General features: G+C 40.9%; 1 protein-coding gene across 6 annotated transcripts in view; it reads left to right on the top strand.

Moving 5' to 3' along the window:
- FNDC3B (fibronectin type III domain containing 3B) overlaps positions 1–18,199 on the top strand; it is a 332,852-nt gene that overhangs the window by 65,609 nt on the left and 249,044 nt on the right. For all 6 annotated transcript variants that reach the window (XM_087440025.1, XM_087440022.1, XM_004424734.3 and 3 more), the window contains exon 2: positions 2,958–3,096. In XM_087440025.1, coding sequence (XP_087296151.1) covers positions 2,986–3,096 — 111 coding nt within the window. In that variant the 5' untranslated portion in view covers positions 2,958–2,985. The remainder of the gene's footprint in view (positions 1–2,957; positions 3,097–18,199) is intronic.

The following is an 18,199-nucleotide window of genomic DNA, read 5'->3' as shown; positions in this document are numbered from 1 at the left end:
GATAGGAAGTCCCATTGTTTAACACGTGCCAACCAGAAGGTCTCCTAAATTGGAATTGTCAGTGTTAGACATAATGTTGGTGTTGAGACATTCTTTGGTATTAGGGACAGGGGACCAGAAATACCTGAATTTTTTACTAAATCACAATGATCTCCTCTTGTCAGTACCTGCTGTCCCCTCCCTGCCCCCCCGCCAACAACACACACACGAAACATGAGAAATAGGAACAAAATAGCACTGATAATTGGATTTGAGTTTCAAACCCCAGTATTGAAAACTTGAGTTAGCTGGGTTGGACCGTGTGGAGCATAAATAGCTTTAGCCCAAAGCGGGTCCTCACTAAGGACCTCCATCCTGTTCCCTGCCAACCTCCCAAACCTGTATCATTGTTTACTAATCCTCTGGCCTAATGGAAGGACCTAGAGGCTGACAGGACCTGAGGACAGGCCCTGAATTCAGTTTACTCCTGCTGCCTTATTGGGTGAAAAAATCCTTATGCTTGTCTGTGGGATGACCAGGACTGTCCCCCGTGGGAGAGGTGCTCACTACTTCAGGAGAGGAGAAGAGACAGAATACAGAGCCGTGCTCTGCACCGTCACCTTTCCAGCAAGTCCCTTGGTACTCTTCCTTGGGGAGGAGTGAGGAAAAGGTGGAAGGAGCATGGAGTGCTTCTTCACCCCCAGATGTTTTATCTTCAGACCCCTAATGTAAATTACTGTCCTGTTTATCCAACCTGCAATTTTGAAGAAACATTAAATGAAACATTATGCTTAAGAAACCGTCTCGTGCAGTATCATCAATCTGAGGAAAACTAGCTATTCTTTCCTTATGCGTTATAGTAGGATTAAGTGTATTAGAAATAAAATTGAAATGGACATCAGTACTCCATCATTAGACCTACTCTAAATTAGACAGTGATGTTATGATAGTGTCAATGGAATTATCTTAGTTAATTTTATTGTGGAAGAATCTGTTTCCTACTTCAGGATAAACTGTTGGGCTTGGGGTTTTGTACTTTATTTGCTTAGGAACAGAGTAATTACCTCATAAAACAGCATGATGGTACTATTAACACTGAATTATAAGACCTGTTATTATAGAATGTGCTTCCCTAGTTGGGACAAGACTTCATTGTTTGGTGCTTAAAATAATTAGTTTCTCCAAATGGGGTTATAATGAATAGTATAAAATTTTACCTATTTAAAATGAAAAAGTTTACAGTCTCTTGGGTGGCTTTTATGCATCATTTGATACTTCCAGAGAAAGAGTTTCTTTTGGGTGGGATTTGGGCGGAGGGAGTTTTATTTAATGTTCAGAATGGAGGTGTTTTTTTTTTTTTTTTTTTTTAAGATTTTATTTATTCATTTTTTCCCCCCAAAGCCCCAGTAGATAGTTGTATGTCATAGGTTCACATCCTTCTAGTTGCTGTACGTGGGACTCGGTCTCGCGTTGGACGGAGAAGTGGTGCCTCGGGGCGCGCCCGGGATCCGAACCCGGGCCGCCAGCATCAGAGCGCGCGCACTTAACCGCTAAGCCACGGAGCCGGCCCTGGAGGTGTTTTAAGAATGAAAAGAAATAATTTATTTCTGCCACAGCTGTTTGAGACAAATTTGAGACAGTGAAGGATTGAGACATTAAAGGATTTGCCTCAGTGTTTTGCCTAGTTTGGATATTGAGTATTAAAGGGTTCATTGACCGAATGCCCTTGAATTTGAAATTTTGGGGGATTTTATTATGAATGATAAAAAATTTAACTGAACTATACAGCAGTTTGTTTCTGAACTGACTTAAAATAGTGTGCGTGAGTGTATTTGTTTATTCTTTGTGCTATTAAACTTTTGTGCCATAAATTTTGGGCATAAGTGAAAGATATGTAAATACTTCTTAAAGAGTAAGTTATAATTCTAAATAGGAATTTATTATTTTCTTGCTGTTATATTGAAAATTTAGATATTGGTGGCAAGTACCATTATGGAATGAAAGTGGGCTTTGTGTTGTTTTGAATGCTTGCATGAAAATCATTTATTCTGTGGAAACAATGGAATCTGCCTTTCAGCCCTATTCTGCACAAGGTGCCGTGGGTACTGTCTGAGATACAGGAAAGCTCAAGATGTGCACAAGTGATAAAGATATAAATATGCAACAGGTTAAATTCAATACAAGGAAATGATGGGAGAGAGATAATTAGAACATGATTAATTACCAAATTAATGGCAAGGTCAGAAATTGCAACAATTGCAGTATGGGTAGTTAACCTTTGTTTACTTGCTTGGATCAACTGCTTATGCACAGTATTTTGATCCTAATGAAAGGGAAAGACTTTTTTTTTTTTTTTTTTTTTGATGATGATTGTCACTGAGCTAACATCTGTGCCAGTCTTCCTCTATTTTGTATGTGGGACGCTGCCACAGCATGGGTTAATGAGTGCTGAGTAGGTCTGCACCTGGCATCCAAACCCATGAACCCCGGGCCACCGAAGCAGAGCGTGTGAACTTAACCACTATGCCACCAGGCTGCCCCCAGGAAAGGCTTTTTTATAGGTCATTCTCTTTGGCCTTATTTTCTATAGTGACCTTAAAATGATACCACCAGTTTTTGTTTGACACTTTACCGTCTCAAAATATTATTTCATTTTATCCTCAGAAAGATCCCTGGAGTAGGGTAGTTAATATTATGCATATATTTTTAAGTTTTACAGCTAAATGACAGCGTCGCGACATGGGAGGTCATGTTTACCTGGCTGCTTGGAGACTCAGGGCTGTGGTCTCCTACTCAGGCTGCTTCCTTCCTTTTGCTTTACCCTCCTTGAGGCCTGACACAATAACACCACACTCTGTGATTGGAATAATTTGGGTTTCAGGTGACCTCATGATAGTGCACTTAAATGGCTGACTTGTTGTCATAGGTGACTTTTTGTGGTCCTGAGTCCTTTTTAAAAAGTGGTGGTTCTTTTGCAGGAAGCCAGTTGAGAGAAATTCTCCATGAATGTACGTCACAATGATGATGACCGACCAAATCCCTCTGGAACTGCCCCCATTGCTGAACGGAGAGGTAGCCATGATGCCTCACTTGGTGAATGGAGATGCAGCTCAGCAGGTTGGTGTGGTAAGAGGGAAATTGAAGTCAGATTGTCTAAGTGGAAAACGTTAACCCAGTAATCGTTTTATTTTGAGATTGAAACAGCTGTCATTTTGAGCATTAATAGTTCTAGAGATAAGTGTTTTTGTTGTAGAATTACTATAAGATTTTAAAAAATATCAGAAATTGCCATTTTTGAGAGCAGCAAATCTTACCTCATCCAGTTAGTATTCTTGAAACATCAAAAAAAGTCTGACTTTAGAAATGAATCATTTTGAAAATATGCACAAGTCTTTGGAATAAAATGACTGTTTACTCATGTCATGTATTGTGCTTGACTGATTTGCCTGGTTGGCCAGAGCAGGACACTCAGAGGGTGGGTCAGGTTTTCATCTCACCCAGGGGGTGACTGACCCTGACAAGATGCATAGGTCCCTGTGAACCCACCTAGCTCCTGGAGCAGTCCTTCCAAATGTCAGCCTGCTACTCAGAAAATGATGGTGCTTACTTTCTGTAAAACTTCTTTGTCAGTAGTTACTTAACATGACAGAATAGAAAAGTCATTTCTGAACTCATTCATGTAGCACTTGGGAAAAAATTTAAATGGTAAGTCAAACTTTTAAAAATTGTTAGAGACTGAACTGTTATCTCTGATAACATTAATTATATTTTTTTATTGACTACAAAAACTAGGTTTGCTCAGTCTTGTACTAAATAAATATAATTTTGTCTTTGTGTAGTTCTTTAGAAGCATAAAAAAGTAAAAGTCTTTGTCTTATGAAAAGTAGAATTGGGAACAATTGCTTGAAAAATATTTATCTCAAATATATTAATAATTCAGATAAGTTAATCAGCCATTTATTTGACATCAGTAAGTGCTCCCTCCGCCATCTGTCATAGTACATTAACACTCTTTATCCATCATAGTACGTTAATACTTTGTATATACCTCCATTGGATCTTACTTTGCTGCTTAATTATTTATATTACTTTCTCCTGCATTAGATTGTAAACCTCTTAAGAACAAAGAACATCTACTAGGTGCTCAATAAATGTTTGTCAGTTGAGTAAATTTCATCTCTTTTTGCCAGTGACGCAAATATCTCCCTCCTTGACTCCACAATCTCTCTCTCTATTGGATCATTGCTACCAATATACTGTAGTATCTTTTATCTTAAACACATAAACAACTACACCTCCCCCGCCACAAAAAAAACAAAACCCCCTCCCTTGACTCCACACCCGTCCAGGCACCACCTCCTGTCTCTGCTCCTCTTCACAGCAAGCGGTACTTCTATAAATTGAGACTTGGCTTCCTTACCTCCATTGCTCTTCAACTCCAGAGTCTCCACTTGTGTCTTGTCACCTTCCTCTTCCCGTCTGTCAGCCAGTCCTGTTGGCTTTATCTCAGGAGCATTTGCTGAAACCATACTTTGCCATGTCCACTTCATTTCTACCACCACTGGGTTCCAAGCCAACACCTCCATGGCTCCAGCCACTCATGGCAGGGTCTCAGAGTGCCATGAATGGCTTCAAGATGCAGTGTTTGGTCTCCCTTCTTTTCTCTAATTAGGAGGATAAAAAAGGACAAGGCGTTCAAATGTGGCTAAACTTGGAAAGCAACTCATGTCTCCCAAATGGAGTCATCTGATTTCAGTTTGCTCATGTCCCTGGGAGACCTGAGGCCGCCTGTCCTTGTTGTCGTGCACCCTTTTTGTGTTTGATCATTTCTCCCTCATTTCTATAATTCATTTTGCGTAGAATGGCCTTTTATAGTTTATGAGCCAGCATCCAGAGCCATTAGTTATAGTATTTTCTGGTTTTCTCTTCAGAAGTGAACTCCTTTGCATCGAAATGACCAAAGACTGAAAAGACTGGACTTTCTCAGAAAGCCATGTGGTGTTCCCTACTCTGTTTTTCTACCTCAACTTGAGCTAGAAGCTGCTTAATCATTTTGGTTAATAAAAAAAACGACATTTTTATGTCATCTGAGGAGCTTTCTGTAAAGCTCAGACAGGGAAAATCTGTCAATTTATCTGTTTTATAAACAGTCAAATATCAAGCTTTTTTAGATTGGGAGTATGCTTATTCTAAAAAATCTCATCAAAAGGAAATGTTTCAGTCTTTCTAATTAGTAAATATGTCTCAGCTAGAAACATTAACATTTATAGGTTATGTGGGCCAAGCTATTGATTGGCATTAACCCTATATTTCCCTTAATGGGGCACAATTGTTAAGTGGGCAGAGTGTGTTCGAAATATCCCTCTCAGCAGGAACAACCCAAGATTTATCGTGCCTTGATGTTGCCACTGTGTCAGTGTGGCTCAGCCTAGGCAGTGGCCTATGTGCCTGACGTTTTTCTTCCTCTTTCTGTCCCCAAAGGCACCATGCTGTGTCTCCCTAATTCCCTCAAGCCACTGCTCTTTCCTTTGAGTTCTAACATTTAGCTTTGGCCTAGTTAAGTGGGTAGAGTCCTCAGGGCCTATGTGTGGAATCTGGGCTATGGCACAAGGGGAACGCAGACCCAAGGAGCAAGCAAAACTAAAAAGGATGGAGAAATACCAGAGAGGAGGTAGGGAAAGAGGAAGGATAGGGGGTCACCAAACAGAACAAGGACCAAAGGTGAGGATTCAAGACAGGATCCACGAGTCTGGCACTGCATGAGTTTTAAGTGCTTCCCCGGGGCACCTGTCAGTATTTGCTGCTTGCTCTTAAGAGCCTGTGTGGGGTGGTGCTCAGGGGGTCTGTGTTAAAGGATCAGGACAAGGGGACACACCAGAGAAAATGATCTATACTGATGTTTTCTGAGGCTTTTACTGTGCTGTTCCTCTGAGACAACACCTTTTTGTCTTAACAAGGACCTTTGGAGGCACAGGGCTGACTTCAGTGGTGGACGTTGCAGGCACTGTCTGGCAGACCCTCGGGGGGGACATTTTAAGGGTGGCAGCACTTGCCCCACGTCTCAAATTATACTCTTGTAAAGAGCCGCCCGCTGGCCGTGCGGCTCTGCCTCTACACTTCCGTTAGGAGTGTGTGTGGTGAAGCTTACCTTGTGTATGTTTACAGCAGTCTTAATACTTTGCAGCTGTGCAGAGGATGTTCTAAACATTTCTATATATGCAAAAGAACCACCACAGTTATGAGAAAGCTCTTCAGTCCACACAGCCCTCCTCCTCCTGATTTCTGTCCTGATGGTTTCTGGATTTAATTAGTACGAGTTCTTGGCAAGATTCTCTGCTCTGTTCTGGCTCTCATATAAGACACACTGTTAATTTTCATTATCTGAAGTCATGTTAAGTTTGAAACCTTGGTTTGTCATTTTTATATTGGTAGCAGGGAAAGGGTGATTGTTTTCTTAAAATGAAAAGCCATCCTCATTGTGAATGAAGATTTGAAAAAAAGTTATCAATTAAAAAATGAACAAGAACAATAATGAACACAATTGGACAGAAGCAACTTAACAGCTTTACTTATTTAATAGCTTTATTGAGATATAACCCACATGCCATACAATTCACTTATTTAAGGTATACAATTCAATGGAATCTACTATCTTCACAGAATTGTGCAACCATGACTCCAATTAGATTTAATTAATTGTATAATTAATTGAATGTACTAAAATGTTCTAAAATTTTAGAACATTTTAATCACCCTAAAAAGAAACCCTGTAGCAGGTACTTCCCATTCCCTTCTCCCTGCCATTCCTAGGCAACCACTAATCTACTTTCTGTCTCTGTAGATAATTTGCCCATTCTGGACATTTCATATTAATGAAATCATGTGATATGTGGTCTTTTATATCTGGCTTTTTTTCACTTAGCATAATGTTTTCAAGGTTCATCCATGTTGTAGCATGTTTTAGTACTTCATACCTTTTTTATTGCCAAATAATATTCCATTGCATGGATATACCACATTCTATTTATTCATCAGTTGATGGACATGTGAGTTGTTTGTACTCTTTGGCTATTATGAATAATATTGCTGTGAACACTTGTGTGCTAATTTTTGTGTGGCTGTATGTTTTCATTTCTCTTGGATATATACTTAGGAGGGAAGTCGAACAGCTTTATTTTGAACTATTGTTTTCTAAATAAAGTACCTCTGCTTCTATCACTATAGTTTCTTCTACCTCAGAATAGATCAACACGGCTAAATAAATAACTTTATTTAGCTAAATAAAGTTTGCTTCCCTTCATATGCCTAACTGCATACTATTCTTGAGCTATGAAAATCAGATTTCGACCTGAGTTTTTTGTGTGTGGCTATATAAATTACAGTGAATGCCCTTCAGTAATCAGAATATTGGTGCCTATGTTGACATTTTCAGAACCTAATGGTATATTAATTTAGTTGTCTTTATCATGGACTTTTGGCACATCTTACATATTTAAAAATGTAGCAGCTAGTTTTGAGCATGAAAGAGTAAACATCAGCCCAATTTCCAGCTTTTTCTATTGGTTTAATATTTTAGTGATCTCTGAAGAAGAATTACAGCAGCCACCAGTTAAATAAGGAAACCATTAGTTAAGAACAAAAGCGTTAACATAGAGTTTACTGATGTGCTGATTTAATCTGTGACTGTTATAACCTACACAAGGGTAGAAGCCCACTTTATATTCTTATATTCTTAGTGACTCTTCTCATGTGTGTTCGCGAGGGGGTCAGTGGAGTAGGGATGGAGTTAGATGCCTCTTTGTCCTGACTAGCGTTTAGCACATCTTAGAGGGCACCTAGCAAATGTTTTGTGTGTCATATTATATTTCTTATGTCTTTTAAGCTTATGGAATATTAATTGCTAATGAATGTTGTTAATGCCTCTTCTTCAGGAAGTAGATCTCCTTAAATGTAAACTAGGCTCTCCTGCCAGCTCAAGCATGTTAACAAGCTTGCCCTGGAAGACAGGAGGTTAAAGTGGCCCCAGCCACGTCCACTTCTCTTGACTTTGCCTCTTCCTGTTGATCAGCATTTACCATGTCATTTTATTGAGAGGGAGGTTCTTTTTTCCCTTTTGTTTCTTCTTTTTGAAAGCCTTTGTTTCCCCTAGACGGAATACACAGCCAGAGTTTTCCTGGAGCATTCTTTTGAGTACACATTTCCAGACAGCACATTAAACATATTAAAACTTTCCACGTTCAGATGGTGCTCGTCATCGGCATGTCTTTCACATTGTGTGCTTCTCCTCCTAATCCAGTGACCTTTTCTGTTCTGGTTGATATCTTCTTAATAACTTTTTCCCTGATGGCTCCCTCCTTGCCTTCAGTAGTTCAAATCCTCTAACTACACAGGTTTACTCTTTAAATCTACTGATACCCCTGTGTCAGGGGGACCCAGAAAGAGTTTTATAATCAGTATAGTGTAAAAAAATGAATAAACAGCTCTTGGGAGGTTTCTGCAGGAAAAAGAAGGATATTCAAATGAGAATGAGGCTGGCAGTTAAGATAGCGGCTACTGCTATTATTGCTGAATAACATTATATAACAGCTCCTTTTATGATAGAATCCTATTTAGAGGCGAGGGCTTGGCTTGAAAGTAGAAAGATGTTGGTCAAGTGGTAGATTTGGGAAACCAAGTATGGGGAAGCCCAGTCTTGGGTCAGAGTCTTCAGCATCAAGATGTGTGAGACATGTACAACTTGTGCAAATGTTTAAAGAAAATTATTATTGCAAACTGCCATCCACGTTCTCTCTAGCCGCTCAAACTTACAAAGGCCTGTGGTGTCAAGATATTGTCGGCTTCTTTTCTTTGAGATTTAGGGTGAAAAGGAAGAGTGGGAAGATAGAATTTATGACTGAATTAAGGAGTGACTGAATAATAGATTTGTTCATTTTAATAAGCGTTTATCAAACGTCTTCTGTGCCAGCACTGTATCAGGTGCTGGTGACACGAAGATGAGTAAGAAAGTGTTCTTGCCCTAAAGGAATGAGTAATCTAGTTGGGAAGCAAAACATGGTTTTAAAAAAAAGGGTGTATTTACACATGCATAGAGCTGCAGAAGTGCTTGGATTGCAGAATGTATCAGTGAGAGCACTGAGGAGGGATGGGTCAGGGAGTGGGATAGGCGGGCAGGAGGCTGAGCCTGAACAGAGGTCTTACCTGAAGTAAAGTCTGGGGCTATTATTCAGGCTTTGCATATCATGTAATCAGTTTCTGTTTTATGAGGTGAGAATACTCTGTAGGGATAGTATACTCAGTGGAGAGCTAATGTGAGTAGCACCCCAAGCAAACTGACCTGCACATTCTACAGTCTCTTTTCTGGAACCTTTGCGATTCAGTATTCTTGTTAGTGAGTGAATCTGTTTGTCCTCTAATGCATCCAGCCTGGCGGTCCACTCCTGGCCCCTTGATGTCTGTTCCTCAGAATTGTTGACTCCGCAGAGGTGCAGGTCGTGAGCATCTGTCAACCAGAACCGCTTTCCAGCAGCACAGGCAGCCACTCCTGCTTCTGAGGGCCCCCCCCTTTTTGTTTTAGATAATTTTATTTATTTCCCCCCCAAAGCCCCAGTAGATAGTTGTATGTCATAGCTGCACATCCTTCTAGTTGCTGTATGTGGGACGCGGCCTCAGCATGGCCGGAGAAGTGGTGCGTCGGTGCGCGCCCGGGATCCGAACCCGGGCCGCCAGCAGTGGAGAGCGCGCACTTAACCGCTAAGCCACGGGGCCACCCCAGGGCCCCCTTTTAAAGATTTTATTTATTCATTTTTTTCCCCCCAAAGCCCCAGTAGATAGTTGTATGCCATAGGTTCACATCCTTCTAGTTGCTGTACGTGGGACTCGGCCTCGCGTTGGACGGAGAGGTGGTGCCTCGGGGCGCGCCCGGGATCCGAACCCGGGCCGCCAGCATCAGAGCGCGCGCACTTAACCGCTAAGCCACGGAGCCGGTAGGGCCCCCTTTTAACTGTAAAAAAGGTGGGAGTTTATTTGGGTCTGTGGTCTGATTTTCCAGTCCTCTCTGCCTTAGGTTTGCCAATTCCGCTCACTACAAAGGCTTCTGAAAAGGCATGGACTCTGCATAATCTCTGTCTCATAAAGGAAAATGTCAGTGCCATATTATCAGAGGGTGTTGTTATATGTGGCACCCACAATAATTATGACGTATGGCATATAATTATGACAGCTCTGAGCTGTCTGGGTTGAGAGACACTTCAGAATTTAATTAGCCAAAGGCAATAATAATAAGATACAAGAAGTAGTCAGTATCCTTCAAATGGGAGAAACTGAGCTGCCTTCAAAAAGGAGAGGATTAAGGAAAAATACTGGTGTGGCAAGGTTGCACTGCAAAATAACGGCAATTTTAAACGCTATGATTGTTTTCAACTTATTGCGGTGTTTGACTGTCTGGTCGCACTGTAGACTCCAGGAGAGCGGGGACTGTGTCTCCTGTTCACGCTGTGCCTGGCGTCTGGGGTAACATTCAGTAAATCCTTCAGAATGGGTGAAGGGTGAACAAAATGAACAAATTTAATTCATCTAAACCAGGGCTTGGAAAGTGGCTACTTGTTGCATTTGTCATACAGGCTTTTTTTTTTTTTTTTTAATCTTCATAGTTAACAAAAAAATAAGTCAGTTCCAATATTTAGAAATTGGAAAATTTACATAAAATTCTAGAATTTTCTCTTTATCTGGAAAACCCAGAAGATCTGATATCATTGGGCTGGTCTTCTCACATCGCAACAATTCACTGGCAAAAAGTAGCAGCTACCAACTTTTCGATGGGCACCCTCAGTCCCCACTCTGTCCCCTTCACTCAGTTTCCAAACTTGCCTGGGCTCGATGGTCATTTGAGTTTGGAACCTGGAAATTGTTAACTTTTTACCTTTGAAATTGCATTTTGTGCTCACGCATTTCATGTTTTAAATATAGCAAAAATGTTTAAGATTTTTCAGGCACACTCGTGTATCACACTGATGAGGTGATTTTTTTCTTCTTTTTTTTTTGTTAAGGAAGATTGGCCCTGAGCTAACATCTGTTGCCAATCCTCTTCTTTTTGCTTGAGGAAGATTGTTCCTGAGCTAACGTCTGTGCCAGTCTTCCTCCATTTTGTATGTGGGATGCCACCACAGCATGGCTTGATTGAGCAGTATGTAGGTTCACACCTGGGATCCGAACCTGCAAACCCCAGGCCACCAAAGCAGAGTGCATGAACTCAACCACTACGCCACCTGGCTGGCCCCGATGAGGTGATTTTAAGCCTCTTAGTTTTCCGCTTTCCTCATGACTTGTAAAATGCACTAGTGTGGGCTCTGGTTCACATGGCTTTGTAGAAGGATTTCAATTATACGTCTTACAAGGTGTGACCCATGTATTGTTTTTTTTGGCCTCTGCTTTTCAATGAACAGTATTTGGGCCCCCAATCAGTGCCACATTGAGCACTTACAAAAGCTTAGGAAGGGCAGAAGAAAAACCAGACATCTTAGTTTTTCTGTTTACAGACTAGTTATGGGACATTAAACACAGATGCAGGGTATCAATGTTCCAAGGGCAGAGATGCATGTACTTGTGTTTATAATCATTTTTACAGTCTCTAGGAATTGAGTCTTCCTTAAGTACTTCTTGAAATAGACCTTTTTTTTTTTTTTTGTGAGGAAGATCAGCCCTGAGCTAGCATCCATGCCAATCCTCCTCCTCTTGCTGAGGAAGACCGGCCCTGAGCTAACATCTATTGCCAATCCTCCTCCTTTTTTCCCCCTTTTCTCCCCAAAGCCCCAGTAGATAGTTGTATGTCATAGTTGCACATCCTTCTAGTTGCTGTAGGTGGGACGCGGCCTCAGCATGGCTGGAAAAGCGGTGTGTCGGTGCGCGCCTGGGATCCGAACCCAGGCCGCCAGTAGCGGAGCACGAGCACTTAACCACTAAGCCATGGGGTGGGTCCCCTGAAATAGACTTTTTTAAAAGTAAACTTTTCCCAGTATTACCTAGATGAGGCATTTTTATTTAAATCATTTCCTTATTAACTTTCTCTTTGAATAAGATTAAATTTGATAGTAGATTTCCAACCTCTAATTTCTGTTATTATTTATTATTTTTTAAAAATTTTATTTATTTATTTTTCACCCAAAGCCCCAGTAGATAGTTGCATGTCATAGCTGCACATCCCTCCAGCTGCTGCATGTGGGACGCGGCCTCAGCACGGCCGGAGAAACAGTGCGTCGGTGTGCGCCCGGGATCCGAACCCAGGCCGCCAGCAGCAGAGTGCGAGCACTTAACTGCTAAGCCACGGGGCCGACCTATTTCTATTATTTTGTTAAAATATGTATTTGTCACGTTGAATGCGATGTGACAGCCATTGATGTATCTCATAGTGCAGTAAAAATTATATATACGCACAGAGGAAGAAAAGATGGGACAGTTCTCCATCCAGAGTGTATTAAGACATGTGTTTGCGCAAAATTGTTTTCATGTTGGCAGACTCTTTTCTGTTTTTGTCCAAATGATTGACTTAAAAATATGACTTATAGAAATTATATACGTTACACTTCAAACAAGACAATAGTGAGCAAACTGCATAAAATTAGTAATATTAGTCTCTAAGTTCCAAATGCAGATGTAAAAAATAAACAGCCTGCCAAGGTGCCAGTTGCTGAAGTGGCACAGTATTTATTGTATCTAGATAATTTTGGCTACCTTTAGATTACATTAGTTTCTTCATTTAAATTGGGCTCGGCCGGAACTAGGTGCCTCCTAGTAATTTTCCGGCCAGCTCTTCTGTTACAATACATTGAAGCTGGTCTGTGGTGGGCCTCCAGAAGAAACCGAGTTCAGGTGCTGTTTTAGTATTCATGCCTATATTCATATAGCTTCTCAGCCCTGGGCCTTTTTCCTGTACAGGTGACCGTCAGATCAGATCATTGCTGAGAGGGAATGCTGTTTATGGGCAGCAGGGGTATTTAGCACGATCATTAACTAGAATATAATTTGACCCTGCCTCTCCTGGATCCGCTCTTTATTGCCCATTCCTTACTCCTTACAGTGTAGTAGATGTACATTTGGATAAAATGGACAGTCTACATTTACAAAATTACTTTGCTGAGGGTTTCCTGTTTGCAAATAATCGGGCAGTTAAGTGGAGTCAGTAGAGAACAGGAGGAAACTGGTTTAGTTTTGGGGGCAGGTTGACGAGAGTGATTATATCAGTAAAGCTGTCATTAGGGCTCTATTCCTATTATTTCACAAAACGAAAATCAGTTCTTGTGAGCCAAACCTTGGCTTTGGAGAGAAATGGACTTGTTCTGTTATCCAATTATGTTGCGTGACGTAATTTTTAGGAGGGGTCATTGAAATGTTCTTGTGTTTTCTAAGTAGTTAGAAAAATTCAGCACTGAAGCATGTTACTACCTTGGATGGAAGTTTATTTGGTCTTTATATGGAATGTTGAGTTGGTGTTCCAATTCATGGAAGAAACCATGTCACACCGAAACATGTGTTTTGGTTAGTGATGTTGTTTGGTAGCTAAATTGGCCAGAGTATGCAGTTCATTCATCTTTTCTGATTTCACCATTTTAATTTTTGTTTTGTATTGACAGAATAGATTATTTAAGACCCATCTTATTTCTCCTCACCTTGGTAAAAGGGCCTTATAAAAAGCATCCTTATAGAATGGCTATTTATAATTTATTTGGTGACTTTAGTCATAACTGAAAATAAAAGTGTAATATAAAATACAAATATAAATTAACAAAGCAATGGCGTCCATATTTTTCTTTTAAGGGTTGTGATGGAAAATCAGACCTTAGGCTTATATATACCCTGTCTGTGAATAATAGCTGTTTTAAAGACCCAGGGAATCAGTTAAGGGTGGAGTTGGGTGATAGAAGACGTTATCCCATTTACTTCTCAGAGTCTCTGTTTTCTCATATTGAATGTGGTTTACTCAGGGTCAGGCACTGAGAGTTGTCATTGACTGCCTCTCCGCACAGTGCTACTTCAAGCTGCCTCAAACTGTAAAGAGCCTCCACTGAGGAGACGTGAAGACAGACATGACACCAAGTGTGTGCACCTTTGGAGGGGTGCAGCGGCTTGCTTCCTCACAGTTATGCTTGAACCAAGGGGGGGAAATGTAGGACAAAAGATTCTCTAAGGTTGACCTTCCAGAGGTTTCAGTGCCTTGACAATGTAAAAGATATAGTAAAGGTTAGATTTTTGACACTGAAAGAATTTCAAGCGTCTAACTAAATTTTTGGCATTTACCTCAAACTTAAATGTTCCTTTGTAAGCTTGCTGATCACAAGAAGGCTTTTAGCCTCAACTTTTAGTTGAGTGGTTATTTGTGGGCAGTAAGTAAAATTGTTGGAAAGAATGGCTTTTATTTGATATTTTGATTTTTTTTGTTCCCTCTGTCGTGGAGGGCACGAATAGTAACTATTTGAGGGCTTATGAGGTGCTAGAAATGGTGCTAATATATACATCATTTCATCCAGTAGCCATACACTCTGTAAGGTGGTGATCATTTTTACAGACAGAGCCGGAGGCAGGAAAGGTTAAGTACTTGCACCTGGCAAATCACAGAACCTGGATTGGAATCCGTTTATGTCCTACCTTCCAGGAAGGGTGGAGTTGCTTGGGTTAGGCATATCTCCATTGTCTTGTTCAGGCAAACACAGTCTGGAGAGACATGGGACTGGGTTTTGCACAGTAGTCAATTGTAAAGTCCACAAAAAAGAGCATTCTTGTTTGTTATCTTATATGATCTTCACATTAACTCTAGGAGATGGCCACTGCCACCTCTGGATCCTGGCTCTGGAGCTTCTGAGAATTACAAACTGAGCAGCAGTGTCTGAGGCCTGGAGGCACAGGTTGAGTTTGGAGGAGAAGTTGAGAGGGAAGTCATTTGAGGCCCGGGTCATTGGAGTGGCTCCTTTTCTTTCCTTGGGGAATGGTTCTCTCCCCGAGTTTAGCAGCAGGGGAGCGCTTCCCTCTGGGGTCAGCAGCTGCTGAGGTGGTGGTGACCAGAGTAGCAGAGATTCCTCCTCCCTGGGTGTCTCACCCTGGGAGCTAGGAGAGGGCCTTTTTGTCAGCCTTCTTTTCCTCCCAAACCCCGCCTTTCATTTCCATTCAAAAATTACATCACCCCAGAGGCACAATTTTTGTGTCTTAAGAAATCTAAAAACTTGTAAGACTTGAACCTATTAGATTGTTTGTTTTTTGTTCTGAATTTATAATTATTCCTCTTAAGTAATGCCAGAATTAAAAAAAAAAAAAAAAAAAAAGTTTATTCTTCCAGGAGAAAGAAAATGGCCACTTTGCTACATGACCATTTCTTAAATCTCTCACCTCTGCTTTTTCCTGTTCTCAGGGGGAATACAGAATTAAGTGTCATGCAGTATTTGTACCGTGAGCCATGGTACCGCACCCATTTGCTAGTGAGTTCCTCCTTTTCTTTGTTTTAGATTGATGAAGGGCTGCTTGGACTTTGACTCTCCTCAAGATGTTAATTATATGTTTCAAAATCATGTGTTCTGTTAAAAATCACTTACGCATAGCCTTGGAAAGAGAACTGGAGGCAACGAGTTGCTTCAGGGGTGCAGAATATTGTTTTGGAGGCCTTGGGAAATAAATCTTAAGAGTTAGTTCATTTACCACCAAGACATATTTAGTCAGTGTATATAAACAAAAGAAGTCACAGTGTGCCTGGACATTATTTGTCCCAGATGGAGTTTAAACTTGGCTCGTTATACTGCACTGATGTCATGGTGCATAAACTGGCCCCGAATTAGGGACGTGCATAGAATCTGCTGTGTGCTCGTATGTGCTGAGGGCGTGCAAGGAGGAGGGGAGGGGCCGGCTGGAAAATCTTTGTCACGTTTTTCCTTCGTTGTCTGCAGAGACTAGTGTCAGTCTTGAATTTGGACTTGGTGCAGAATGAGGGAAGAATTGGAATAATCTGTTCATTTGTACAAGTCGGTATGTGTATGCACTCAGGGATGTCATTCTTCCAAGACAGAGTAAAAATGCTCTGGGCTTTCCAACAGTTGCTTACAAAGCTCTAGTACTAAAGTCTAGAAAGGAAAATCTTAAAACATTACATTTTTGAAGAGCGTTTTCGGTCTGTTTGCCTTGAAATCTTAAATCTGGACAGTTTCTTTAAACTTTCTAATGGTCTTAAGTATCCTGCTGTATAATTCTGTTTTCCTGGGTTGTATGGTGGATAACCTCTCAAACTCATTGCTGAAGTGTTTAAAGAGGCAAATGCCTGATGCTCCTTAGAGAATCTGGCCAGGTTTAATTTTTCCTCTGTGCTTTGAGAGGGCAGCTTATGGGTCAGAAAAGGGTCTTCTGGAATTCTGAGCACGTCATAGGAAAGTTCCACATACTGTGGTGTTACTTTATTACTTTTTATTGCTGACTTTCGTTATAATGATCTTAATTAGAAGTGTTTCCAAGTAATTCAAACCATTTTGTAGATGTAACGGGCTTAGATTTCAGAACGTCTGTGAATGGATTCCAAAGTCACCGTGTTGCTGGGATCCGCGGAAGCTGAACAGACACCGGAATGTGAATGAATTGGGAGGTGAGCCTTTAAGGAAAGCCAGAATGTTTCCCAAACAGAAAATCTGGTCAGAGGTGAAGAACTGGCTGGTTTTAGATTTTATTGAGTACATGAAATGTGACAGATTCAGTAAAATTTTTTCTTTAGATTCTCTTGTTAGAAGCACTGTTTTTTCCTAAACTGAGAGAGTGGTCCCTGATAGAAATTTGAAGAAAAAGAAGTATTAATATGTTATTTACTGAGCACATATTATGTGTAGGGCCCTGTACCGGGGCTACACTGGTGTTGCTCTGTTCCTTACGGACACACATGAGGTGGGTATCATCTCTTTTTTCAGGTGGGGAGGTACGGAGTTAGGAGGTTAAGTGCCCTGCCTACCAGGGCTGAGACTCAACTGCCATCTCTCTGATTTGTTCTTCTTATTGTGTATCTTGCGGATATTAGTTGATTTTTAAACTATTAATTCAAAAATGAATTGAAACTAAAGTGAGATTAGCAGAGAGTGACTTAACTACTCAATATTTACCTATGATAATGTTACTTAGAAGATAATGCTGGCCTGAACTCCATCTAATTTTACCTCAACGTATGGGATGGCAGGAAAAAGACAGACATGTAGAAGAAATATGTGCTGTTATGTATTTATTTTTTCAAATCTTAAAAGCACTTAAGATTCTTTTTTTTTGTTGTTGAGGAAGATCAGCCCTGAGCTAACATCCATGCTAATCTTCCTCTTTTTTTTTTGCTGAGGAAGACTGGCTCTGAGCTAACATCTATTGTCAATCCTCCTCCTTTTTTTCCCCCAAAGCCCCAGTAGATAGTTGTATGTCATAGTCGCACATCCTTCTAGTTGTTGTATGTGGGATGCCGCCTCAGCATGGCCGGAGAAGCGGTGCGTCAGTGCGCGCCTGGGATCCGAACCCGGACGGCCAGTAGCAGAGCGTGCACACTTAACTGCTAAGCCATGGGGCCGGCCCAAGATTCATTTTTTTAATTTAAAGATTGAGTTGTAGGTGGTATCTTTTTTTTCTTATCTATCTGAGTCCTAACTTATTTTTTAAACCTTTTTATGTATGTATGATATGATAAAAGGCAAACTATAACTTGAAGATATAAAAAAATAAATTAGTTTGCAATGGAATTATTTAAGAATCAGAAAGTAGGTATTTTGGGAATATGATTAACTTTGACCCTTAAAAATAAGATATGATTCTCCTTTGACTCATGTTTGTTTCCCAATAATCCTAATAGTCCTCTTTTCCTTTTTGGGCAGCAAACCAACTAAAAATGTAGTAGGTGGACATGCATAATCCACTCTGATTGTTTGGTGAGTTTACTAGAAGGAAAGGGAAGGAATGCTAGGTTGGTTGCTGATTGCTCTTGGGGTTAGTTTTTTAGAGCAAAAGCTAAGAAACCAAAGAGAAGAAATAAGGGATAGGGGCTGGCCCTGTGGCTTAGCGGTTAAGTGTGTGCGCTCCGCTACTGGCGGCCCGGGTTCAGATCCTGGGCGCGCACCGACGCACCGCTTCTCTGGCCATGCTGAGGCCGTGTCCCACATACAGCAACTAGAAGGATGTGCAACTATGACATACAACTATCTACTGGGGCTTTGCGGGGGTGGGGGGGGAGGAG

This window comes from Ceratotherium simum, chromosome 15 (assembly GCF_057802395.1).
Source record: "Ceratotherium simum simum isolate JZ-2026a chromosome 15, ASM5780239v1, whole genome shotgun sequence".
In the NCBI taxonomy this organism is placed as follows: Eukaryota; Metazoa; Chordata; class Mammalia; order Perissodactyla; family Rhinocerotidae; genus Ceratotherium; species Ceratotherium simum.
The sequence above is the reverse complement of the archived record's forward strand: the minus strand, read 5'-3'. Positions and strand labels throughout refer to the sequence as shown.